Here is a 26173-nt window from a genome sequence, read left to right as displayed (position 1 = left end):
CCCCTCAAACAAACAGCCATAAATTCCTAACCGTAGGGGCTAAAACAGTCATTCTGAGACCGTTTTGTTCAGAAGACATGGGGGAATCTTGAAATGTTGACCATTTAAAATACAAATATGAAATATTAGAGATATATGACATAGATGATTGGTGGGCTTAGAAGCCACGAAGGTCCCAATATGCAAATTTAAATGTGCCAGGACTCAGATATGATTGGCTGGCTGGGAAGCCATGAAGGCAACAATATGCAAATTTAAATGTGCCAGGACCCAGATATGATTGGCTGGCTGGGAAGCCATGAAGGTCCCAATATGCAAATTTGAATGTGCCAGGACTCAGATATGATTGGCTGGCTGGGAAGCCATGAATGCCCCAATATGCAAATTTGAATGTGCCAGGCCTCAGATATGATTGGCTGGCTGGGAAGCCGTCCAGGTCCTGATAGGTAAATTTGAATATTACAGTCCTTACAGAGGACTGACTCCTGGGGATCTGGCAGAAATATATAGAAATACAATGATTACCCAGAAATACTGCATTTAGTAGAAATACTATGTTTTAGCACAAATACTATAAAATGGCAGAAATACTATAATTAAGCAGAAATATTATATTAAGTACAAATCCTATAAAATAGCAGAAATAGTATGATTTAGCAGAAATGCTGTATTTAGCACAAATACTGAAAAGCAGCACAAATGCTATAACTTAGCACAATAGTTATAACTTAAATAGAAAAATTGGAAAAGCAGAATGGACAGCTGAAAAAAGTCCCACAAGCACAGAGAGACACACACAGGATCAAATTCAGTCAACCAGTCTAAATATATTGAATTTAAATCATACAATAAGATGCTCCCATAAAAACCTCTCTCCCTCTCTCTCTCTCTCTCTCTCTCTCACACACACACACACACACACACACACACACACACACACACACACACACACACACACAGGAGAGAAAATCAAGTTTCTAGGTCAGTCAAGCAGCCTGGGAGCTGCTAAATTTGAATCCACCAATCAGAGAGGCTGTGTACTTTTTCCCGCCAAAACTGGTGCACTAAGTGCAGGCCTTTACACATGCAGCACAGAGAGAGACAGGATTTTTGCAGTCTATTTCTCATAGTGAGAATTCCCCTCAAACAAACAGCCATAAATTTCTAACCGTAGGGGCTAAAACAGTCATTCTTAGACCATTTTATTCAGAAGACATAGGGGAATCTTGAAATGCTGACCATTTAAAATAAAAATATGAAATATTAGAGATATATGACATAGATGATTGGTGGGCTTAGAAGCCATGAAGGTCCCAATATGCAAATTTAAATGTGCCAGGACTCAGATATGATTGGCTGGCTGGGAAGCCATGAAGGCAACAATATGCAAATTTAAATGTGCCAGGACTCAGATATGATTGGCTGGCTGGGAAGCCATGAAGGCAACAATATGCAAATTTAAATGTGCCAAGACTCAGATATGATTGGCTGGCTGGGAAGCCATGAAGGTCCCAATATGCAAATTTGAATGTGCCAGGACTCAGATATGATTGGCTGGCTGGGAAGCCGTGCATGACTTGATATGTCAATTTGAAAATTACAGTCCTCACAGAGGATTGGCTTCCTGAGGAGCTGGCAGGAATACATAGAAATACTATGATTACCCAGAAATACTGCGTTTAGTAGAAATACTATGTTTTAGCACAAATACTATAATTAAGCAGAAATATTATATTAAGTACAAATCCTATAAAATAGCAGAAATAGTATGATTTAGCACAAATGCTGTATTTAGCACAAATCTTATAAAATAGCAGAAATAGTATGATTTAGCAGAAATGCTGTATTTAGCACAAATACTGAAAAGCAGCACAAATGCTATGACTTAGCACAATAGTAATAACTTAAATAGAAAAATTGGAAAAGCAAAATGGACAGCTGCAAAAGTCCCACAAGCACAGAGAGACACACACAGGATCAAATTCAGTCAACCAGTCTAAATATATTGAATTTAAATCATACAATAAGATGCTCCAATAAAAACTCTCTCTCGCCCTCTCTCTCTCTCTCTCTCTCTGTCTCACACACACACACACACACACACACACACACACACACACACAGGAGAGAAAATCAAGTTTCTAGGTCAGTCAAGCAGCCTGGGAGCTGCTAAATTTGAATCCACCAATCAGAGAGGCTGTGTACTTTTTCCCGCCAAAACAGGTGCAGCCGTTTTACACACACAGAGCACAGAGACAGGATTTCTGCAGTGAATTTCTCATAGTGAGGATTCCCCTCAAACAAATGGCCATAATTTCCTAACCGTAGGGGCTAGAACAGTCATTCTTACACCGTTTGTTCAGAAGAGATGGGGAATCTTAAAGTGTTGACAATTTATCATTAAAATATGAATTATTGAAGATATTTGACTTCTAATGCACCATAACTGAGTAGACGAAAGCGAAATCTGCCTTGACTTGCCCTCAAACAACGCTTTCTAACTCTAAATCTATTTGGAGTATCGATATCATTCTTTCACCGTAAGAGACAGCAGGCTTTGGTGAACAGTCATGGAAATTTTCAGGTCTCTGTGGAAATCTATCAAAAAGATATGACGAGAGAAAAAAGTGGTTCATTTCCAGAGTTTGAAATCTGAAGAAATCTGAGCGAAGGACGAATTTCCTACCCTCAAACAAGTCTAACTCATTTCAGAACGGTAATAGGTGAGAAAGAAATTCTTGAATTGTGAGCGTCAGGAGTGTCTGAAGATATATTGGCACAAGCCTTATGTCTTAACTTCGCTTCGTTAAGGAGATATGACGATTCGAAAATGCCTCTCATTACAGAAATCCAGCGGTGATTTTAAACGAACTCTCCATTGACTTTCTATGGGGATTTTTGAGACTTTGTGTTGGTCTGAGGAGATTTGCCAAAATTCTATAAATCCCACAACAATGATAGTGACATTTTCTGAAAGCCAGCATAAATACCTACGTTTTGATGTATAATTTGTGTGGGTTGAGTGAAAATTGAGCGAGTAGGAAGAAGTTGTTCGGACATGAAGAGAAAATTGCCAAAGGTACAGTGGCTCACTTAGAACCAACTGCATAGCAACCATAACAACGCATGTATTTTGTGAAAAATCACAAAGATGAAACTCAAAACTTAAAGAGGGATAAGATGAAAACGGTAACAGATATGAAAAAGCTGAATCATTCATGAATAGCCCAATAATTTGTGAACATTTTAAAATTTGAATGGTTGTTCTAGGCGAAAGCATGAGAACGTAGTTAAGTTTCAAAAAGAGTAAGTTTTAGCAGAATTATGGAAGATTCCCATTCATTTCAATGGGACAAATTAAAGGAAAAAACGTAATATTTTAAAAAGTATAAGAGCAAAAAATACCAAAAGTCATTGCGGAAAGAGCAAAAATAGCAGAATAGTTTAAAATTTGAACGGTGAAAATAGCACAAAAATTGTGGAAGTAGTTCTACGGCGAAAAAAACGTCGGAAGCAACTTGAAGAATAATAATAATAATAAAGAATAAAGAGAAACAGGAACTCAATAGTGTGGATGCTTAAAGCATCCACACAAATAGTCCTAATTTGAGGTTAATGTGTTTCAACACTGTTTCATTTGAAGCTCTAAAGTCAGCATTTTAACTTCCCGACAGTAGTGTGTGTGAAGCTGGGCTCAGAAGAACCAAAGCTCCCTCTGAGTGCCTGTAATGATTTAAAAACAGACATGACTTTTGCCCACTGAGCTATGTGACGGCTGAAGCCAAACAAGACCCTCACTCCCCTCATTCCCCCACCAACACACACGCCCCCGTCACCACAACTGAATCCACAGACTCATCCGTCCCACCCAGAGCTGAACCGGAGTCCGTGTTGAAGCATGTGCCTCCTCCTCCACAGAGACACACAGTAGGCTGCAGTCTGTCCACATCCACCTTCTTCTTACTTATTTATAGCATCTTGTTCCCCAGAGGTCCAAAGTAATTGAAACCAAATGTGTTGCCGACACTGATACGGAGAGGTGGAGGGGGGCAGATCAGCCCACCCACTCACCCGCCTCCTCCCCCTCCTCTGCTTCTCTATACCCAAAGATTATAGAACAGAGGTGAGATTTACAGTCTTGGAAACAACTTTTCTTTCAATTTCATCTAGAAATGGGGGGGGAAAAAAAGTTTCTTCCAACTTTTCTGTTCACAACAAATAACTGAATTAAATCGTGTCAGTCTCAGGGGCTCTGCATTTGTAAAGCAGTTATAATGTTTTGCTTTTTTTACCCAGGCCAGTGAGCACCAAGTGGAAGAAAAAAAAGCAGTTTTCTTCCATCTCCCCCCAGGAGAAACAAGCAAAGTAAAAAGGACTAACTGCAACTTTAATTTGGTCTCTTTTTTTAAAGCAGGCAGCTTGCAGCAATCAAAGCTCAGTCCACCTCCCCACCCACCAAAGCCACACCGACAACCACAGTCAATGAGCAGACCCAACAAGGCAGTGAAAGCAAACTTACCATGCTTCCTTTCCCCCCCTTTTTGTTTGTTATTCCTCTCTTTAGTCCAACTCTTTCCTCCTGGGCTCCTGTTGAGCTCTGCTTTAAGTCGAGGTGTGTCAAGCAGATAAAAATGGAATGGAGCTGCTGCTAAGAAGCTGCATGAGGCCTTCACTGACCAAGTCAGACAGCCACCCCTCTTTCTTTCTGTCCCCTCCCTGCTGCCTTGCTCACTTGTCAGCTTTTCCAATAACAAACCGATGCCCGCCTCTTTTGGCCGAGTCCCCGAGCTGTGAGCCGTTTCCTGAACGCGTGGTGGACTCCCGTGACCCAGCTGTCTCCCTCTTTTCTTTCTTTTACTTTTTTTTTGAAGCTGCTGCTCTGCTGTGGAGAGTCCTGTTACTCCAGCCCTCTGTCTGTGAGCTGCAGCCCAGCCTTCTTGCCTTCCAGATTTAGAAACAGAGACACATGTGGGTATGAAGTTTAAAGAGGCGGGGCTTGCCCGAGAGTGTTGTGTTGTCATGACGACCCCTCCTTGTCTACATCTAGAGTTCTGCCCCTGTTGTGTTTTATGAGCAAATACATAGGGGCAAGCTGGGATTTTTTGTGTGTGCAGTCTGCACTCTTTCACTTTTCCACCACTCATTAAAATAAGAATCGACTTATTAAGTATATTTATATGCTTTTATAGAATCTGCAGGCAGGGAACAAAATACCATGCACTGGAACTTTTCTATTTTCCATTTGTAGACCACCCAGAGACCGACCTCTGTCAAACTGTTCATGTGAGGACTCGAACAGAGGACTCGAAACTCTAAAGTATCAACTTTCATCTGGTAACAATTTAACTTTTAGTTACGCTTAAAAAAAAGATCAACGTTCATAAACAATGAACAATACACGGAGCAGGAAGTGTTGGTCTGGATATCTGCACAGGAAGCCAGAAGAGGTTTCTCAGATTTCTTACACACTAACACACTTCTGTTCAAGCCTAAGGTAACTGCAGATATTTGATCCATTTATTTAATTAGTCTAATTAATTAAGTGCTTATTATAATTTTTCTGTCATTATGTACTTTATCTACAATTAGAAGGTAAAGTAAGTGTCAGAAAAATGTGAAAAACACCCAGCACTCCTACAACACTCGTCCTAGAGCACAATAATCCCTTTTCCAAAGTACTGAATGAATTATTGTATTATTACATAGAAATACATCCATGCATCCACCCGGACTGCTTTCTTATCTGATTGCTGGGAGACTGGAATACAACCCAGCTGACACCAAGCTATAGGTGGGTCACCACCAGTATACTTTACACTAAAGGAAGATGCCTGAGTACTTGGAGAAAACCTGAGACAGGCAGGACTGAGCCAACCAGCAGCCTCAGTGGATCTTGCCGCCAATAGACTGAATATAAAAGAAATATAAAAAATAGCTTGTAGGTCTAAAACAAATAAGCCTGCACGGTCAGGAGAAAGCCATTCGTTCTTATGACCAGCAGGGAAGGCCTCAGGAGGACATAGAAATCTATCCAAACATGGCAACCTTAATCTATGACCTCAGCTTTGATGATCTGATGAGTTCTTGGTCTCATTTATTAGTTTCAGGTCTTATTCAGTAAAACATTATGGATTTTTTTTTTTTTTAATTACAGTCCTCATTAGAATAAAAAAGGAGAGTAAAACACTTAACAGTTGTTAAACTTTATAACTCACAAGTAGTTAAACTAAAAATGTTCAGCGTCCCTTGGTTTCTCAGTCGGCTCTGCACTCGTGTCCAGTTCCAAAACACCAAGATGGTGATGGTCAAATGCTCAGCTTGAGGCCAGGTCATGTGACTCACACAGGAGATCAGAAAAGGGCGCTGGACAAAACCATTATTGTACACGGTTCTTTTCTTTCTTTCTTTGGTTCAAATTAACTCCATTTTGCAAATTTACACTTTTCTACTGAAGTCTCCAGTGTCACGTCAGATGTTGGTGGGCCAAAAATAAACTTGCTATTAGTTGAAGTTTCAAAATCCAATCAATTACAGCCTGAGTCACTGCTGCTAATTGGTGAGCCACACTCACTGACAGAGTTCTAAAAATGTGGAAAAAAAGCTCAAACTGACACAAGGTAAGCTAAAAGAGCCAAAAAGTGGAGGGGCAAATAGCCCCTTGACCCCCTGACTTCCAGCACTCTTGGCTGTGAGGCAAATTGTCCCATCTGCAGAACTCCTCACCACAGATTCATTTGCAGCAGTAACACATTCTGCGACCCTTAGTGGCCCTTTTGCCTGCTGTCTCATTGTGTCTCCTTCAGATGCTGAGAGATTCCCATTGAACTCTGTCTCATGTTGCACAGTAGTGCTACAGGCGTGCGCACTGCGCTGCAGTGTGACACTGAGTGTGACAGCAGGTCAGAACCTGCTGCTGTTCCATTTTACTCAGACATATTTGTGATAGTTGTAATATCAGGAAGGAATTTAAAATTAATTTTGCAGCAAGACAACAAGCCCACACATATGTTCAGGGTCATAATGAACTTCCCATGACAGACATACGGTCCACGCTCATCTCAACATCATCTCACATCAGACTGCGTTAGGAGACAGAAGACACAGAGAAAGTTGAAATCCACTTAACAACCGTGGCGAGTGTCTCTGGGAGAAGCACTCCAGTTTCAGAGGCAAAGGGAGGTCACCATAAACACTGGTGTAGTGCAAATTTTCCATATTTTGTTCTCTCTCTGTGAAGCTAATAATATTTTTGGCACTGCCTTTTGGTGGCTGTAGCTTCTGCACACTTCTCTTTATGAGCCTGTTTGTTGTAGTTACTCATGTGCATTCATATTTTTTTCTCTTTTATTTTGGATTGAAACATCACAGCTGCCCAAGTTTCAGCGACTCGAGACCGAGAGGGGAGCGTGTGCGCGCGAGACTCGCCATGTGAGTTCAGGAGCGAGCGATTTACAGAATGCAAATTCCTCTCCTCCACTTTAATGTTCTGTGGCCTGACAGCGAGGGAGGAAAAAGCCTCACAAAGCTTCTCCTACAAAGCTCCACTTTCTTTTCACCCCTCGCCCCTCGTCCTCCCTCTCCTCACAGCCACACTGATCCCATTCTCTCTGCCTGCTTGTTTGTGGTGAGACTGATTTTGTAGGTTAGGGGAATACTTCATGCTTTGATGTTACATCCAGCAGCTTCACAGTACTGCGCCTTTGATAAGAAAATGCAAGGTGCTTTTATTATTAAAAGAGGTTAAAAATCCTTTTATATGCCCATGAAGCAGGTTAAGCCCCAAATACATCTGCACTCCAAATTCACATTTGTAAGCCTGGTAATTTCTACATTTCTCATTCTGATATCTATATATTTTTTTTTGTCTTTTCCCCTTTAACTCTCACATAAGCCACGGCGAGAACGCAGGCACCCTCTCTTAGAAGCGCTGCCTAGAAAGAAAAGAATAATAGCGATCATTGTCTAACAGGCAAGACAAGTCCAGAATCTTAAGTGGGCAGCTGGGACGAAGGCTGCAGAAAGCAGGGGAACCTCACTATTGTCCCTTGGCTGCTGCCGGAGCTTCACTTGATGATGTATTAATCAATAAATAAAATGGGAAATCCCTAATAGGCTTGTGGTGAAGAGAGGAGGAACGCAGCGAAGCTCCGTCTAATAATGAAGATGCAGCGTAGGCAAAGCCGCAGGGGAGGGGAGGCAGAGGATCTCATACACAGACAGATTTTTAAAGAAGAGTTTAAAAGAGGCGATGGAGGAGATAGCAGAGCGATAGATGGAGTCAGTACATGCTGCAGAGCTGATGTGGAGGCAGAGGAAAAGATGAAGTCTTTCAGATAAATGTCAGTGGGCGGAGCTGAAGTCTCAGATTATAAATCTGAGTCAAAAAAAGGATGAAAGCATATGAAGCCAATTTTCAGCTAGACCAGATTATTCATCATGTCTGAGATGGCATCAAATCCTCTTGAAGAGTTGTGTCAGTAAATTTTCATAGTTGTGTAGAAAATGCACACTTTTTGAAAGACCTGAACTTCTTGTGGCACGCTTGCAGCGGTTCATAAAGTTATTTTTCTCATCACCTCCCTCTGAGTGTCTGTGAAGGACCAGTGTAGTAATTATTCTCGACTGTAACAGCTCACACACTCCTTCGTCTCTTTTAGACGAGGCGTGGGAGGAAGTGCGCATAGGCTGGAGGACATGAGCCCTGTACGCTGCCCTTTTACCTCCGTTTAAATATATCAGAAACACAACATTTCAGTCTGTAGACGTTCAATAGGCAAACCTTCATCAGGAGTGTGCGGGAGTCTTTTACGTGGGCTCATCTATGTTAGCTTGTTTGGACCCTTGAAATTGAGATCTTGAGGGTTTTATCCTGATATAATGAAACTGTGTTATTTGATCCAGTTCAAGCCACTGGAACCTGGGTCTGGAAAGCACAACACAACAAGCTCTCTACAGCTACAGCAGTGTTTTTATCAGAGCATACCGTGAAAACTTCAACTACTCAAAGTCAGATTCATCAGGAACAAAGCGCTTCCACTTAAAGCAAAAGTAATGATGAGAAAAATACAGAGTGAATGCATGCCAGAGTGACAAGGATGAGGGTGGAGGCCATTTGTAGAAGAAACGTGAAAAGATCTGCATATTTGTAGTCACAGCTAATAGATTTTAGTAGGCACAGTGCTGCTGGAGAGCACTGGAGGATAAACTAAATGATCAATAATCTCAGAATTGAATTTAGTTTTCTGTTAATTGATTGAAGGCATCAATTCCAAGAGGCTGATAATGAAACCAAAGTTGAAGGGCCACAAACTGCAGTTCCCTTAGATGCCACAAGGGGCTCGCTCCAAAAGGGAATCAAAAACGGACGAAAATCTTTGCAGATTCCTCCTTCATAACAGGAGCACGGACTCTCTGCCATGTTTGTGCTATCAGTGCTTTCACGAGCAAACTACAATAATGCAGAGTAAACCCCAATAATCAGAATACCCTCGAACAAGCACTTGGTGTGAGTGGGAAGGAAAAACTCCCTTTTAACAGGAAGAAACCTCCAGCAGAACCAGGCTCAGGGAGGGGCGGACATCTACTGCAACCAGTTGGGGGTGAGGGGAAGGAGACAGGACGAAGACATGGTGTGGAAGAGAGCCAGAGATTAACAATTACTAATGATTAAATGCAGAGTGGTGCATAAGCACCAAGTGAGTGAAGAAGAACCCCAGCACCCTCACCTACTGCAGCTTGTGCTTCAGTTCTGCTGAGCGAAATGCCAGTATTTTATTTCCCTGTAACTTTGTGCATACATATAAAGGCTAATTAGTACAAAGTACTTTATGAATGCAGTTTCCTAACCAGGTTCGATAGTGTTTGCTGATGACATAGCACTGTCAAACTGCTACCACTGAATGTTATGTTCACTGCATCCATGCTTCATGTTGTCTATGGTCCATTTGTGCACTGAGTAAATAAAGGAAAGCATTTCACCTCAAAAGTTGTGAGTAAAGGGTAAATGGACTGGTAGGTAGGCAGGTCGTGCATTACCGCTCCGACTGAGCAATCCAAGCACTTAAAGTAGCTGCTGGTAAAGAAAAACACTTGACTATTGCCGATGTGTTACACAACCTTAAAAACAAACAGCCGTGTGTTTGTGTGTGCTGATCACCCCGTCGTGACACAAGACATACTTTTATGGAAAATTTCACATTATACTCACCTAAAACCGGCTTTAAAGAAAACTGATGTCCAGGACAGAGTCAAACTGGAACAAACTGTCGCCGTTTTTAGGTTAAAATGAAAAGTTCTAAAAAGCAAAATAAAACCTTTTCGCTCTGACGTTTCGTCTGCGAGGACTGATGATATGGTATTGAGTATTTTTATGCATCTGTCACATACACTGTAGACTTTATCTGTTTTGAATTGCTTGCAGTTTGTTTCCTGGCATATATTTCTCTGTAATTTACTGCAGGATGATGTTTGAATGTCTTGTACTGTTTTCCAGTGTGGACCCCAGGAAGAGTGGTTGTTGCTGTGGTAACAACTAATGAATGAATAAAGAGTGAAAGAAATGAAACAATGAAACGAAAACATCTCTAACATAACTGAACACATGAATAATTATGTGTGGGAATAGTTTAGATGCTCTAACAACACATATAATGAATTATTTTAGATGTATTTGTCGAGATAGAAAGAACAGATAAATGACTAATGTAGTTTACGTTGGGTGCCTTTGATTCAGGCACATGCAGGATCATTTCATTTCTGGGTTAAATCAGACAGCACTGTTTGATGTTACATAACTGCTTTGATCAGAAATCACAGCGCAGTTTATATTTTGGGACCAGTTTGTAGGTGCTTCTGTATTTTTTTAGCATCTGTCTGAATCTATCGATCGACTCTTTAGCAACAAGAATCCCAGTTTAACCAGTACCTCACCGAGTTCACAAATCTCTCCAAAGGGGACCTATTCTGCTCATTTCCAACTCAATATTTTTTATTCTTGGACTCTACTCGAGTTGTTTTGCATGATTCACTGTCCAAAAACAATTTGTATTTAATCTCCAAAAGTTGAATCTGTTCATCTGGACGTAGCGTTTTGTGGGAGAAACGTTTCGTCACTCATTTGTATTTAACTTGCTGGGTCTTGGTGCAAGCCAGCAGTTTGACCAAAAGCTGTTTTTGCCCCTTGTAAACAGAAGGTTTAAACAGCAGCAGGTGGGTGGTTTTCCTGTACTCACAGCCACCTGCTACCAGAGCTGCATGTCTGAGATGAGCATATTAGCATTATCCCCCATCAGAAACTTCATAGAGGTACAAGTCTAGAAAAAGGTGATAAACAGTGTTTAGACGGGACTGTAGCCCAGTGATGCTCCATCAGGACAAGCAAGAAATGTAAAAATAGACAAAAATTAAAACGTGCATAAGTGAAATGTGCCATAAAACTTCTTGCCTGTTTGTATCCTTTATATCGCTGCCATCTTGTGGCTGCAATGAACTATAGTTGCTGGAAGACGTGCTTGGCTTGGATCCCACTGGAAACTGTAGTGTCTCCATTTCACTGATGTGTCCATCTCCTGTTAACAAAGACTTTTTCTGTTTGCTTGTGCATTGTGGACAAACCTTCAACCTTCAAAGGGAGACTGATGGGAAATTAGCGAGAGGCAATGACTCTGCTTTTGCTGCTCTGAGATCAGCTACAAGCCATCCTGAGTGTGGAAACTTATCTACCAGTGATAGATAAGTTTTCTGTTACTGATCACTTTGGCCAACATGTGTGATGTGGAGACGATGGAGTTCAATGAGAAAAAGTTTTCAATAACTCTTTTAGCACATTAGCAAGGAAAGCCTTGACGATGGAGAGAGATGATGTCATCTCCAGTCTAAAGAACTTTCACTTGGTTGGTTGGTGCAAAGTTGAATCAGCTGTTTTGCCAACACACATTTTTCATTCAAAGTTTAATCCTGCTGTAAACACTGACAGTTAAACATATCACACACCACTCAAGCCTTTAATTAAATCTGTGATTTAATATTAATATTACCGCTTTAAAGGTCAAGATGTATGCTTGCTTTCCCAAACTCATTAACAGCTGTTTTTTCAGAGATAAGTGGTCCTATGAGGACAGCCGCTACAAGAATACCTGAAATCAGCTCAGCTTTCAGCAGTAAAGATGATCCATAGCACTGTATGGGCCTGTGTAGGCTCTCAATTATCCAGGTCATGGTAGTCTTAAGAACTTGAAGAGAGGTTGAACTTCAAGTGTTTAAGATGTTTTGCATCGCATCCAAGAGGCCAGGTTACGAACTCCTAGTGGGGGCTGTCCCCTGGGGAGATCATCCTGGTGGTCGTTACACCCTTTTGATCATGTGAGTCATTACATGAGCGAAGGTGTGAAAAAAGGTGCGGGTCTTTCCCATCACAGGGGCCAACAAGTGACAGCTCAGCCATCGTGTGCTCACCTGAGGCAAGGTTTGAGTGCGGTTTAAAATCCCAGGGAAGGGATCTGTTCATGAAATAGTTTCATGTGTACTGAAATGACTTCATGATGTTTTATTGCATCTTTTGCTTCTAAAATATCCATCATCAACTAATTAATTTTTTTAACAAACTATTTAACAATACAAGTAACAATGGTTTACAATGCTTGAGCTACTAAGGAGTGCAGACGAGTGAAAATGTCCATGTGGAGTGCAGAAAGCACTGCTGCAGAACGAGCTTCTGGACCATAGGAGCCATGTTTACTATGGGCCTCCACCACTGAAACAGTCTCTGCATAACAAAAAAAAGGAAGAAAGAAAATCCCTTTTGCACTGCCCAACATCGCTGCACATAAACTGCAGAACTTCACCACATCCCCCCTCCAAGTTTTCCCCTCACAGTGTGGCTCAGTCAGCAGCTGCTTAGCTAAAAACCCTGTGCTCCAGGCTCCACCTTTTTCATGTTTAATTCATCCAATTAGATTACTTCTGCCTCTGAGAAACATCTGAATAACAAATAAACCAATCTGTGTGTTCAGTTTCTTTTCCTGTCACTTCATAAATCCCCCTCTGTGTATATGGATGAGAGAACGGCCTCGCTGACGTGTTCGTGCGAGCTTAGACGAGAGGCCATGTCACACGCTGCTCTCAGCCTTCTCTGTCCACGTATCTGTCAAGTTTCGCCGAAATCTCTGTCCGTGTGTCCGTCCAGGCTCATCTCTGTACATCATTCCCATAGCAATACATAATGAAGGCTGTTTTTCATTATGTTTTTATGTGACTTGCGCTGCACCGTACAGCAGAGTGTCTGGATCATTCCCAGCCTCTTTCTGTCTGCGTCTGAAAACCTGCAATTATGAGCCCAGGCTGGCCCAGTGACGGGTTTTTAGAGTCGGTCTAAATGCAGGCAGGCTTGGCTGGATATGGATTGTGTCACAGATGTCATCATGAATAAATACAGCTATTTATTTCAAACTCCAATCAGACTGCACGCTCAATTGTTTACTCTTTTGTTTTCCTCCTCCAGCTGTGAGTCTGATTGTTATTTCTGCATCATATCCACCTTTAGCAGTTTAGAGATTGCTGTAATATGAATGAATGTACCCAAATTCCTCAAAAAGACCATCCTTGCTCAGGATTCCTGTGGCTGAGGATCCATAATCAAAGGAATGTTATGGGAAAATTGACTAAACAATATAAACGTCTCTTGTTGGGCCTTTAGTTTTACTATATGATTTTATATGAACTGGATTCCAAAGAGGTTGTTTATTTCAAGCTAAATCCATATTTCCATTTGGGATGAAAATCATTACCTCATATTCCTCGCTCCATATATTTCATGGTTCTAAACCAATTATTTTTATAAACAAAGCAGGACCTGAGTCCTGCAATAAAAGACTTCTCAAGCTCACAATTGATTGTTTTGTGAATGCAGAGGTGTACAGAGTTGATATCTGGCTTTCACGTCCCACAATAGCACAACAAGCTCATCACAGCAGAGAACTGGCAGTGATGAAAGTAACTGTCTTACTTAAAGGCTGGAAAAATGATTTACAGTCATATTAATGATAACTAATAACAACAGGCCACTGATGACAGTCGGTGGTTAAAGCAGCGTACGAGCTGCCAAGAAAAGATGGATTTTAAGACCCCACGCTGTATATGTTCACACATTTGGTAGGAGAAACAGCAGTTTTACAGCTCTACCTTCAATCAATGTCAGCAAAACATGTAAGTAAAAGATGGATGCAATGATGTCCTTGGCTTTGGAGTTATGTTTTGAAGCTTCGAGTTAGTCACTGTTGTTCAAAATAAGAAAAAAAAACAGCCATAATAACACACTGTATAAAATGATTACCATGCTGTAGTAAATAAGACTTGAAATTAGCAACTAAGGTTAAAGACTCATCAAGAAAGCCTCAGCCGAAGTCAGAAATCAAAGAGCAGGGCTGTTTTTTCTATACAAACTGCTTTTTGCGACCTCGTATAAAAGATGGAGCCGCTGTTACATCATCCACTTCTTTAGTCAGTGCCACCCAAAATGAGTGACTGAGCCATAGAAGCAGCATCAGAGCTGCTCTGTAGAACCAGACGTCATTTTGCAACCACAGCTATCAAAATTTAGACACTTCTTCATCCAGTTCTTTTTTTCAGCTGGGTAGCTACACCAGTTTTTTACACGGTCTGTGTTTGTAACCAGAGCCGCCCCCTGCTGGCCGGTTGAAATAATGCAGGTTAATGGTACTAAACATTTTTACGTACAGCCTAGGGCAGGGATGTTAAACTCATTTTACTTTGAGGGTCACATACACCCCAATCTGATCACAGTTGAGTCGGACACGTGCAAGTCTCCTTCCTGACAGTTTAACGACGTTTATCTAGACTTTTATTCTCTGAGGCATCTTAGTATAAGAGAAATAAGTGCAATTTCAGCAGAGCATCGCGGTTTTTCTATGTTATAAAAGAAATGCTCCCGTAGTAAATGATAGAAATTTATCAGCACGACTCTTTGGGCTTAAATTGTGAGAAATAAATGTGTAAAATTACAGAAAAAAAACTCTGATATCTCTTTGCTGTAATTATAAAGCAGAAAGTTTGTGAATTCACAGAAAATGCCTTTTTACTATGCACTCAATTTTAAAAAACAGACTTTTCAACATCAGATGAAAAAGGATTTTAAAAAAAATTTTCATTTAACCCTGTAGTATGAATTACCATGTGTGGAGATCTTTATCAGCAGGAATCATTAATACCTATTTGAATCGGCTTGACGTGGCTCAGCTCAAGACGTTTATCATTACAATGGAGTACCACCGAATGTGGGCGGGGTCGTTATAGTAATGCAGCCGAATGTCCGGTGACATCATTTGTATGCAATGTGAGCGCCACAACAAACGAGGACGTCGATGCGATTGCATACCTGCTGTCAGACTCGGAGACCACAGTGTTGTTTTTTGTGAAGCCTTTTCCTTCGGTGCTGAGTTTCAAAAATGGTGGTTTTGATTTTTGAGAAGGAGATGCTCTCAGAAGTCATCGAGTGATGCCATGACTAGCCAATCGGTGAGATGCAGACTGACGACATCACATTTTTCGGATTGCCTCCCGTACTAAAAAAGTACCTGGTACCAGGTACTATCACCTGATGGAAAAGCCTAAAAATTGTGTTGAGCCTACAAGTACAGTATAAGGGGTAACTGAGTGGGGAAGCTTATAGAGTGTAAAAGTCACCAATGCTCTGCTGACTCAGAAACTGCAGAGCTCCAAGCCTTCTCTGGCATTAACATCAGCACAGGAACTACGCGCTGGGATCTTCATGTACGGGTTTCATGGCCCAGCAGCTCCTGTTGGTGTAATGTGTGGGCAGCTCAGTACTTTTGTCCATTAGTGGAGATGCTGAGTATATGTACGAATCAGGACACAGGTCCTTTTTTTTCTTCACACTTTTGTCAAAGTTGGCACTGACACAACTCTGTAACTTCTACACTCAAAGGAGCCACCGGTGGTTAATTCAGCTGATCAATGACTGTTAATCCAATTTAGAAAGTCACGTTTTGGTGAACGTGGCCACACTCACCTGGAGGTGGTGCAAAGAAAGGGTCGCAGTAACCCCATCGCCAGAGTTTTAATCTTACAGTAAAACTGAGTTATCTTGAACTCTTGACAACTCTTGATTAAGTAATCCTGACTTAAATTTTGAACTTGTGTATCTATTTCTATCGTGTGAGGCTTTTCTTTGGCCAGCTTTGTGCTGTGCACCATAAAAACTGTATACAGTATTTCATCAGTACTTGACCTATGACTGTTACTGTATTATTAAAAGCGTACAGTATATATACATCTTCCTCTGCTTGAGTTTCACGGTGGTCTGCTGTGTTCCTCTCCTTTCTAGCATTTCTCTTTGCCAGCAGGCACATCTTTTTCTGTCTGACGAGCTGAACTCACAGAAATCACCGAGAGCGATCTGAAATCACAGGCAATCAAAGAAACTGCCACTCACCACCAGTCGATTTCAAACATATACACACTAGTCACATTCCAGCTCTGTCATCTGCCTTCAACTTTGTCCAACGCCGTTATTTTTTTCTACAAAAGTTACAGTTGTAGTCACTTATATGGCTTAGAGGGGGATTTCTGCTATCATAGCTTGACAGAAACCATTCTTATCTATTCTAGCGAAAACGCTGCTTTGTGGGGCAAAAACAGCCCGCCGTGGTGCAGTTTGCAGGGCTGCAACAGTCAAGTTTCTCCACATGCATTTTTAATGAGTTATGATGGCCTTTCTGCTGGATGTGCTATTTAAGCAGAAATGCACAGTAATCATAATAAGGGTAATGCCACGAGCGTCCCAGGGAGCAGGCGTACCGATGCCGAGCCATGCTGACGAGACATGATTGTTTAACCCTGGGATGAAGTCATCTCCACTGGTAAAATACATGATGACCCTGTGTATTTGTGTAATTTTGAAAATCACGATGAGCTGGGGACTAATTTAAAAAAAAATCAAATGTGAGCTTAATGTAAATATGAGGCTATTATTTCATTAAATAAACATTAGCAGAAAAGCTGCGATCATCACAGAAGCATTTTCAGGCCGTGGATTCTGTGTCACTGATTTTCAGCCTAAAGACAGAAGGAAACCATCTAAAGGTTAAGGCTGGGGGGGAACATGAATGACATTTTGCAGTGAAATTGAGTTCAAAGTCTTTGGTACAGGTGTTTTAATTTAAGAGCAGGAAAGTGTAGCCACACTGGAGTTCTTACAACACGGGCCTCTGCTCCTGGAGGCTGAGCCATCAGACTTTAGTTGAGGGGTCATCGACCTTTACTTATGAAACGCAGGCTGATTAAGGTGGAGCTTTGTATTCTATGTGTCTATCTGTAATTCCACCTTAGTCTCTGATAGTATTAGGCTGTACTTTTACTTTTTGTTTTTAATTCACGTAACGCCCGAGCCCCTTCTTACCTGTCTGAGCTCCTCTGTGTTTATGCTCCAGGAAAAACCATGAGGTCTAGCTCAGAATTAATGCTAATCATCCCACAGTCTAATCTCAAATCTCGTGGTGATGGAGTCTTCTCTGTGGCAGGTCCCAGACTTTGGAATAGTCTTCCCCTAAATATTAGATCTGCACAAACACTTGATCAATTTAAATCACTACTAAAGACACATTTTTATGCCTGGCTTTTAACACACTATGACCCAAGCATTTTGGTCTTATTTAACAGTTTTAGTTATTGTCTTAATTCTTTTATTGTCCTATCATTGTTTTACATTGTTTTCTTTTTAATGGCATTTTTATATTTTCTTTGTGCAGCATCGTCTGTCTGGAAAATAAATATAAATAAATTTGACCTTGACCTTGACCTATACACATTCAGGTCGCACTCAAAGCTCAGTAAACCCTGGAACACTTTCCTGATTTAAGCAACAAAAGGATGAAGACCCGACACTTTGAACTTGGCATTTAGAGCCCTCAAAGATGTTCATCTTCTCAAACACTCTGACTGAACTTTAGTTTCCCCCTTAAAGTCTTTCAACTTCAATTTTAAAAATTTAGACCCAGCTTTTTTTTTTGTTGCTGCTGGCAAATTCTGAGGTTAAAAAATAAATGGAGCTGCATCAATGTGCTCTTGAGCTGGCTCCGAAAGTGACCCAACTGATTTCCCTGTTAAAATACTCAGCTTTAAATGTTTTGGTATCAATATCTAATTTTCTCTTCATTACAATCATATCAGTTTTTTTTTTTTCAATAACTCACCTATTAAAATTCTATTATCACGTTAAAGTGTGAGCACTTTGAATTGCAGGCATTTGATGACACTGACTGCTGTATTTGCAAGCTTTCTGCTAAATTTCACCTTTTCTCCTTGAACTTAGGCCTCAGTCACACACGTGGAGCCTGGTCTGTGCTGCAGGACCAAATGTATTGTTTGATCAGTTTGCAGGAGGATGCTGAAGATGCTGTCGGTAAAATCAGCACAGAGAGGGTTTGATTTGTATGGCTGGTATTAGGTTGCCACTGTTGCCCATAGTTTGCATGGAATGTGTTGACTCATCTGTAAACAACTATCGACTTCGATTTCTATAATCGATTCGATTCAATTTTGAGTCAGACAGTCAGAACTAGCTTCAGAATCTGTGAGATGTCGGCTTTCAGCACCGACAGCGTGGCTGTGAACGATCTGCGCTTTGTGTTTACATCTTTGTGCTGAATCCGTGTACCTGCTCTCATTTGCTGTTTTAGCTGTTTGGTGGTTGTTGAAATAGTTTTGTGAGCTTTAACCTGTGATTCTGGCAAAATACATTTACATTCAAACATTGATTCAGGATTTAATGAATCAGTATCATGTGATTCAAACAAAAATTGATTTGAATTGGGAAACCAATTTTTTTAAACCCACCCCTACTCTTAGAGCATTAGTGAAACTTGTGTAAGAAGTTGTGCTGAATAGCAACACATTTCAAAAGTCACAACTGTTACTTACTTTACTTTTAAGGAGAATTGTTTCGATTTCCAGTCTACATTGTACATTTTACAGTTTCACTGACACTTAGTGAGTAATTTGCGAGTCTTTGCACAGTCAGGAGTCACCAGTTTTATATTAGTATAGTTTTATATTTATCAAGCCAACATCAGACTAAAATCAAGGGTTCAGTAGCATTCTTAATACAGCAAGTAATACAATGAGCTAAATGTAAACAGCCCATAACAAAGTTAATCTTATGTGCCTCAGCGCACGGCTCTCATGAGCTGACTAACCTGTAAAGACAGCTCTCGCCTGCTTTGCCCTATGGTGCCTCAGAGTTTGATAGCCTGGGGAAGTTTTGACATCCGGGAGTCAAGAAAGGAGATTAGAATTAAGAGAGACAAGGTACATAGAGACAAGCCCAGCAGGTTAATGATCACTGTGCCACTGCAGGCTCCAGCCATCTGGTTAGCTTGTAATAGAAGCTGTTTCTGGTCAACAAAGATGAAGCTTTAACAGTGGTCGGATGTAATCCGATGGCATGGTGGCCAAGAAGTGGAAATCTGGGAGAAGGTCCTTATTAAGGTGTGAGGTACAGTGCAGCACAGGCTTCCAGATAATTAAGATATGAGCTACAGGTGACAGTGATGCTAACAAGGATAGAGGCATCGTTGCCTTAGTGAGCAGTCTGTCAGTATGACAGACAGCTACTCTCCACAGTGTGACCTTATGCTGATCAAGACTCCACGTGTGAGAAAACGGCACATTCTGAAAAAACAAAGTTCACCTCTGGATGTCACAGAGCACTAAAAATGACCAAGAACAGACTCCTGACAGCTCCTGTGAATCCAGTCCAGATGCTTCTTCCTGTTAATGTCGACCACAAGCTTGGATCTAAGCATTATATGACACGTGCAGGCTGTTCACCCCCTTTTGTCCTTTAGGTTTTCTGTATTTAATCATCAACAGTAAAGTGTAACAGCTGATTAAACTTTTACAGGACTGTCTTAAATGGCTTTGATTTCATTTGCTAGTTGAGTTGCCAACAAGTGGTCCAGCAGTGACCACATGAGCTTTCAGTGTCCCCAGTTTACCACCATCTTTAATAAAGACACAAGCAACTGAAACAAGGTTATTGGAAGACGAGCAGATGGGGCCTGAAGGAAAAGACTTTAGAAATGGAAACCAAAATATTGCTTATAAAAGGGCGAGTATTAACGTAAGTAGCTTTTTGAAATTGAACAAAAGAACGAAGCACCACTCTGTTTTCAAGTAATGACGACAAACACTCTAAAAAGACGTGACTTTGACTTCATCTTCACAGGTGATGTTTGTAGTACATAAAATATGGAGTTAACCTCTTTCTAAAAGCAAAACACGTAAAAAGTCTGCTTTGATTGCATTAATGAAACTCATCCAATTTCTAATTTTTAGTCTTTTATTTTCCTTCTAGTTCACGTGATTCATAATGAAAAATCGTTCTTATTTATCGTAAATCGTGCCTACAGAGTTTATCCACTGAAATATGGAGTTCTCAATCCTGCCTATTTAAGGTCTCCCTCTTAATGACATGCTTTTTTCTGATTGGAAGCCCCTCACCTGGCTAATGCTGACAGAACCAGGTGCTTATGGGAACGCCTGCTTCACTCGCTCTAAAAAATTTAAATCTACTGACTTCCTAAAGAGCTTTCCTTTACCGCAGAAAAAAGCCAACACACTGAGGGTATTCTGGGTTTCCTGAGACACAGGGATACCAGTTTAACCAGTTTCTCTTCAGTTTCCAGCATGGAGAACAACAAAAACCTACAAAGGTCCACTTCAGGACACAATCACGTGACCTTCCTCAAGAAGAATTGTTTGAATTCTGTCTGGGAGCACTTTTCTTTTTTGCACTTCAGTTTAGGTTGGTACTGACCAGCCTTGTTGTTAGGCAGGGAAGATAAAAGCAGAAATCACAGTTTGGCTTAAAAGACAACCATTATGCTTCATACTTTTCCCTGTTGAGCTCCTAGATTTACGTACATATTGAAAAATTATGCAAAAAGTGGTACTCAGTATGATGTGAAGTGTCAGTCTGTGACTTGGGAGTGAGACTAGCTTAAAACCATTTTTGGCTATCTTAGAAAGCCTTTACATTAGTCCTAAGTAAACACTGATGGCAGATGGAGACGGAGGTTGGGGCATATCTGCTTTATCTCACTTTGCTCAGGTTTGTTGCTAAGGAAATGCCCTCTTGTTGACTTCAACCAGATACAACAGTAGATGAAACTGTGGGAGCAGCAGTGTGCAGCCTGATGTTTTGGCTTACAGGGATTACTTCTACAGACAGTAATGTCCAAAAGTCTTGAGCCAGCACTCATTTCCTGCTGTTTTGCTTTCCTGTAATTTATTCAAGTGGTCTTAAGCAACGGGGATCGCTCAAGAAAACTTAAAAATCCCAGTTCCATCATGGTTTTCTAACTTTTTCAGTCCTGGTCTTGGACCTGACCATTTTCAGAGGAATGCTCTGTTTGTTAAACCACTCAACACTGACCTATGAGTCATGAGTCTAACTTGAGGAATGAACCAGTGTTGTGTACTAATGTTTTTAAGCCCCTTTTTTCTACCAGCCTGTCATTATTTGCTCTCCTTTCTTTAGCTGAATCTATGGAAATCCCATAGATTTATATGAATCATAGATTGGCCTCACCAGAGCCCAGACACTGACAATATTGAAAAAGTGTGGCATCATTTTGACAGAGAACACAACAAAAGGCAGCAAACATCCAAAGAAGAGCCTTAGGTGTCCTTCAAGAATCCTTCCTGTTTAAAGAAATCCACCTAAAGAAGGTTAAAGACGCTGAGGAATAAATGTGGTCACACCAAATATTGACTTTCAAAACTGTACAAACTCTGTACACTATGTATAAAAAGATAATAAAGAAAAACAAAGTGGGTTCCCCCTTGAATTAACATTATGGACGTCCAACTATTTCTGCATTCAAACAGAGATCTTAAAGTCGCAGTGGAAAGCACAACATCAGTCCATCTCATCCTGCTACATTCACTGAATTTCTCCTTCTCACACACCAGCCTCATCTTCCCAGTCGCCCCCATCCAGACAGCAGGGAAACATATTGCTCCTATTATACGCTGGCCTTTGGTTTTCCATAGAAAGCAGTGATTGTGTTTCCGCTGGAGTGCGGCGATGTAGATGATGGTTTTGGCAGGCAGCAGACGGGCCTGCTCTGATGAGCTAACACTCTGACGGAGGAGAATGGGACAGGAAGAGGCATGAAAAATGGTGCAGTGTTTAGCGTCGCTTGGCACCGATGCCGTGGGTTCACTGAGTCAGAAACGAAGAGACCGTCTTTGTGGGGTGTGACTGTCACTGCTGGATGACAGATTGCATTCTGGGGCCTCTGAGAGAAGCGCAGAGGATGAGATAATGGTTATGAAATAAAAGTCTCCCAAACTGTGAAAACAGACAAAATACAGCAGCATAAACTGCCAGTTTTAGGTGAAATATTTAGCAATACAACAAAAACTGTATGCAGGAAATGTCATCACCAAGCAGCAGCACATTCACGCCATCAAAACTCCTTATTGTGTTTCAACAGCTGTATTGATCTGTTAGCATTTTTTGGCACCAAACACCACTGCTTGGCACTTTAGGAAACAAGCTGACAGTCCGGCTTTAAGAAGTCAATAAACTGGTTTCCAGAAGGGTTGAATCAGTGCTCCCTCTCTAAGATTGGGATTACAGTAGTGTTGGATTAGTATAGGGAGTTACTAGACTTAGCAGTTAGTAGATAAATGGAGCCAAAACAAAACTGTAAAATAGCCTGCAGTAGTTTTGATTTATTACAAGGTTATTTGTGTCTCATTAGATAAAAAATGTACTAATCTAAAGTCAAACCTCATCAGGCCATGAGGTCCTGTCCCTCGTAGCCTGCATGTTGTTTGGAGTCCTGTGGATTTGAGACTCTACCACTGTACAGGTTATGACACTGTCCAACCACATTAGCCTAATATCACCAGAAAATTACTGTAGGAAATCCACCAGGACTCTGAATGCTTACTTCTACTATTAGACACTAATTAGACTTCCACAAGAGTGTAATTTGCAGCACAGGCACAAAAGAAGTTTCTTTAAAACTTGTTGTGCAGTGTTCCAGTGTTTGTATCTCCCCCTTTGCCATTATTAAAAAAAAATATTTTGGTTATTGGCAATTAAATGAACTTAATGTAATAGTAGCTCTGAAGAAGTCGAATGCAGATCTCAGGGTGGAAAACAAAGTGTCCTGGACATTACAGTGTTACAAGTATCTACAAGCTACAAATAAATGTAGTTAAATTATGTCAATAAAAGCCCAGTAAGTGTATTTTTCTCTGATCTCTATGTCTTTCTCACTATTATAAAGGCTAAGTTCGATAAGTCTTGCTCCAGACCATAATTACACCATAATTTATGATCAAGGTGTCTAATTAGGGTATGACTGTGCATGTTTACAGCTAATAGAGAACATGTTTGTATCAGATTAGACTAAGGGATGGCCTGTTATGTCTCATTAGTGAACTGCAAAATAAAGTGCGACACATTATTCTGACTAGCATGTTACCAAACCCCGAGCAGCTTTTATGCATGAAACAAATAACATAATCATTCATTTGAAATCTTGTGTTTGTCCACTCAATAAAGTTCATTGTCTTTGGTTTATTCTCCAATGACCCCTGAGATAAATGTCTGGCTATTTAGAGGCGAAATAAATGTTCCACTTTCTATTCCCAGGTATTCAGTTTATCTAACTGTTGCTGTTGGAAGGCGGCTTGCATACACTAGATTTATCTGAGTGTTTCCCCCTGGAAACAAACGCTCGGTGCACGAAAAACAAGTGAGAGTGAACGTACAGTAAATGTGCTGTAAGCGCTAACAGAGACTATAAAGCTGCAAGAACTACTAGGCTGGTTGTAATTTTCTTCGTGAGTGTCGCTGTCACTTTTATTTTATGTAATTTGTTCTATTATTAATATACAAATATACATATTAGTTGACAAATTCAAAGAATAAAATGAGTATACTGTATGCACTCTTCAGGCAAAGGCAAAGTAAGTCAATAGAAGACATGAGACTGAGTGAGTGGGGTATACTCGGCAATAAGCCAACAGCCAGTTTTTGACGTGGATGTGCTGTAAATCTGAAAATGTGCAGAGCATCAAAGCATCTTTGAAAATACTAAAGTGTGACAGGTGGGTCAGAAAATCTCCAAAAGTGCAGGTCTTTTGGGATATTTTCAGCAAGAACGCACAATCTTACTCGGCTGTCCATTTTTCTGCATGTACACCATTTACCAGCGATGGCAGCAGGATGCAACACGAGCAGAAGGCGACCCTGAAGAGGACGTGCGGCGCTCCAGGCCATTTTCTTTGGGGTCCTGACTTTTATGTAAGTGTAACTTTGACAGTGTCGTTAAAAAGTACTTGCCTCCCCCTTGATTTCAATAGTTTTTGCATGTTTTTTTCCTCAGTTGCCTGTTTCAGATTATTCAACAAATTTTAATATTAGAAAAAGATAACTTGGGGAAATACAAAGTTTTAATTATGATTTTGTTTATTAAGGGAAACAAAAGCAGTGTGTAAAAGTAATTGCCCGCAATGACTCATCCGGGTCATGAATTAACTGTGATTAAACACAGTATTTGGAGAGCTGAGTTCAATTTTGCTAGCAAGACCCAGACTTACTTGCGGAACTGCTAATCAAGAGAAGATGAAGTAGGCTAAAAGCTTGAACCACCATCTAAAGAGATTCAAGAACAGATGATTAACAAAGATGTCATTAACATCTATCAGTCTGGAAGGGCTACAAAGACATTTTTAAGGCCTTGGGACTCCAGTGAACCACGGTGAGATCGTTGTCCACACATGGAGAAAACTTGGAACTGCTGTGAACCTTCCCAGGAGAGGCTGTTCTACCGAAATACTCCAAGAGTGCATTGACGAGCTGCTTTTGCATGACTTTAAGCAGTTCATGCCCTCCAGTGTGTCTTAAATTAAAGGCATTCTGCAACGAAGAGTTGGCCAAAGTTCCTGCACAGCGATGTGAAAGACGCTTGGTTGCAGTTTCCTGCTGGAACGTTATTAGCTTTAGGGGTAAATTACATTTTCACCAAGTTTGTTTGGGGACCTAAAGAATCTGCTGCTAATGTTTTGGATCCTGATGCTACAAAAACACATTTAAAGGCCTGTGGAGTCCCACCTCGAAGGGTCAGAATGAGGACGGGGGGAATCTGCACTATTCCAGCCTCCTGGTTTTAACGTTGTGGCTGGTTTTGCATTTCACTTTTTACTCCGCTTTTCTTATTCATCTTGGCTTGATAAATAAGGGTCACAATTCTTCAGCACAGCTTAGGTCATGAGCATGAGAAAAGGCTTTTAATCATGTGCAACATGCATACCAAGTGTGTTCCAGCCAAGGGCAACCAATAAAGAAAGCACTTACAAAGTGACCGGTGGAACCTCTCAATCTGAAAGCTCCTGCCAGACTAAACAAACAGCAGCCGCCTGCAACTACCAGAATATTGTGACTTTGAGGAACCTTTGCATAAAGCAAAGTGACACTAACAATTGTCACGGTTTGTTTAAACGAGGGGGGAAAAAGGGTTGGAAAGACAGGTAGGAACATGTGGAAAAAGCACGAAATTCGAATCTGACTCGAGCGCAGAAATCCACTTATCTGGCTGCTGTCTGGTTACATGCAAAGCTGAAAGCTGAAGGCATTTGAAATGTTTCTGTGATTTTGTGGAGAAAATGCAACAAGACACTGAAAGCTTCAACAGCAAGGGCGAGAAGATGCACACAGGAGCGTGAGGAATCTGCTGTTAGCTTGACTGTCATTTCTCTTCCTGAGCATTTTGCCCTTGGCTAGATTTTCCACAAATTTCCTCATTACAAAACACAATGTTCCGCAGCAGAGCCGCGCACTGCCAGACTAGTGCCAACAGGAAACGGTTGTTAAACAGCAGGAGAAACATTTATTGTTCTAATTTCTTTGAGCTACATTAATTTTTTCCCCCTCACAGCAAACAGTCCAGGTGTGGGAAATGCAGAATGTCAGAGGGAGACCGGGGCTGCGTTTGAACCTGAGGTGTTACACGGTGAACGAAACTCTGGGAAGTTGTTTAACTTTGATACTGGGAGCACAGTTTAAAAAGGAAATCAATTATTAAAATGTAATTTTCAAGCAAACTCTGCAGCCACA

At 40.9% G+C, this 26173-nt stretch overlaps 1 protein-coding gene across 3 annotated transcripts in view; it reads right to left on the bottom strand.

The window, feature by feature from the left end:
* Positions 1-26173, bottom strand: part of sgcd (sarcoglycan, delta (dystrophin-associated glycoprotein)) — a 458641-nt gene that overhangs the window by 197915 nt on the left and 234553 nt on the right. Inside the window, exon 1 of one of the 3 annotated variants that reach the window (XM_031750357.2) lies at positions 4520-4894. The exons of the other annotated variants lie outside the window; for them this stretch is intronic. Within the exon in view, the coding sequence (XP_031606217.1) occupies positions 4520-4522 (3 nt within the window). The 5' untranslated portion in view covers positions 4523-4894. Of the gene's footprint in view, positions 1-4519; positions 4895-26173 lie in introns of those variants that run through there. 3 annotated transcript variants of the gene reach the window in all.

This window comes from Oreochromis aureus, linkage group 10, assembly GCF_013358895.1.
Source record: "Oreochromis aureus strain Israel breed Guangdong linkage group 10, ZZ_aureus, whole genome shotgun sequence".
In the NCBI taxonomy this organism is placed as follows: domain Eukaryota; kingdom Metazoa; phylum Chordata; class Actinopteri; order Cichliformes; family Cichlidae; genus Oreochromis; species Oreochromis aureus.
The sequence above is the reverse complement of the archived record's forward strand: the minus strand, read 5'-3'. Positions and strand labels throughout refer to the sequence as shown.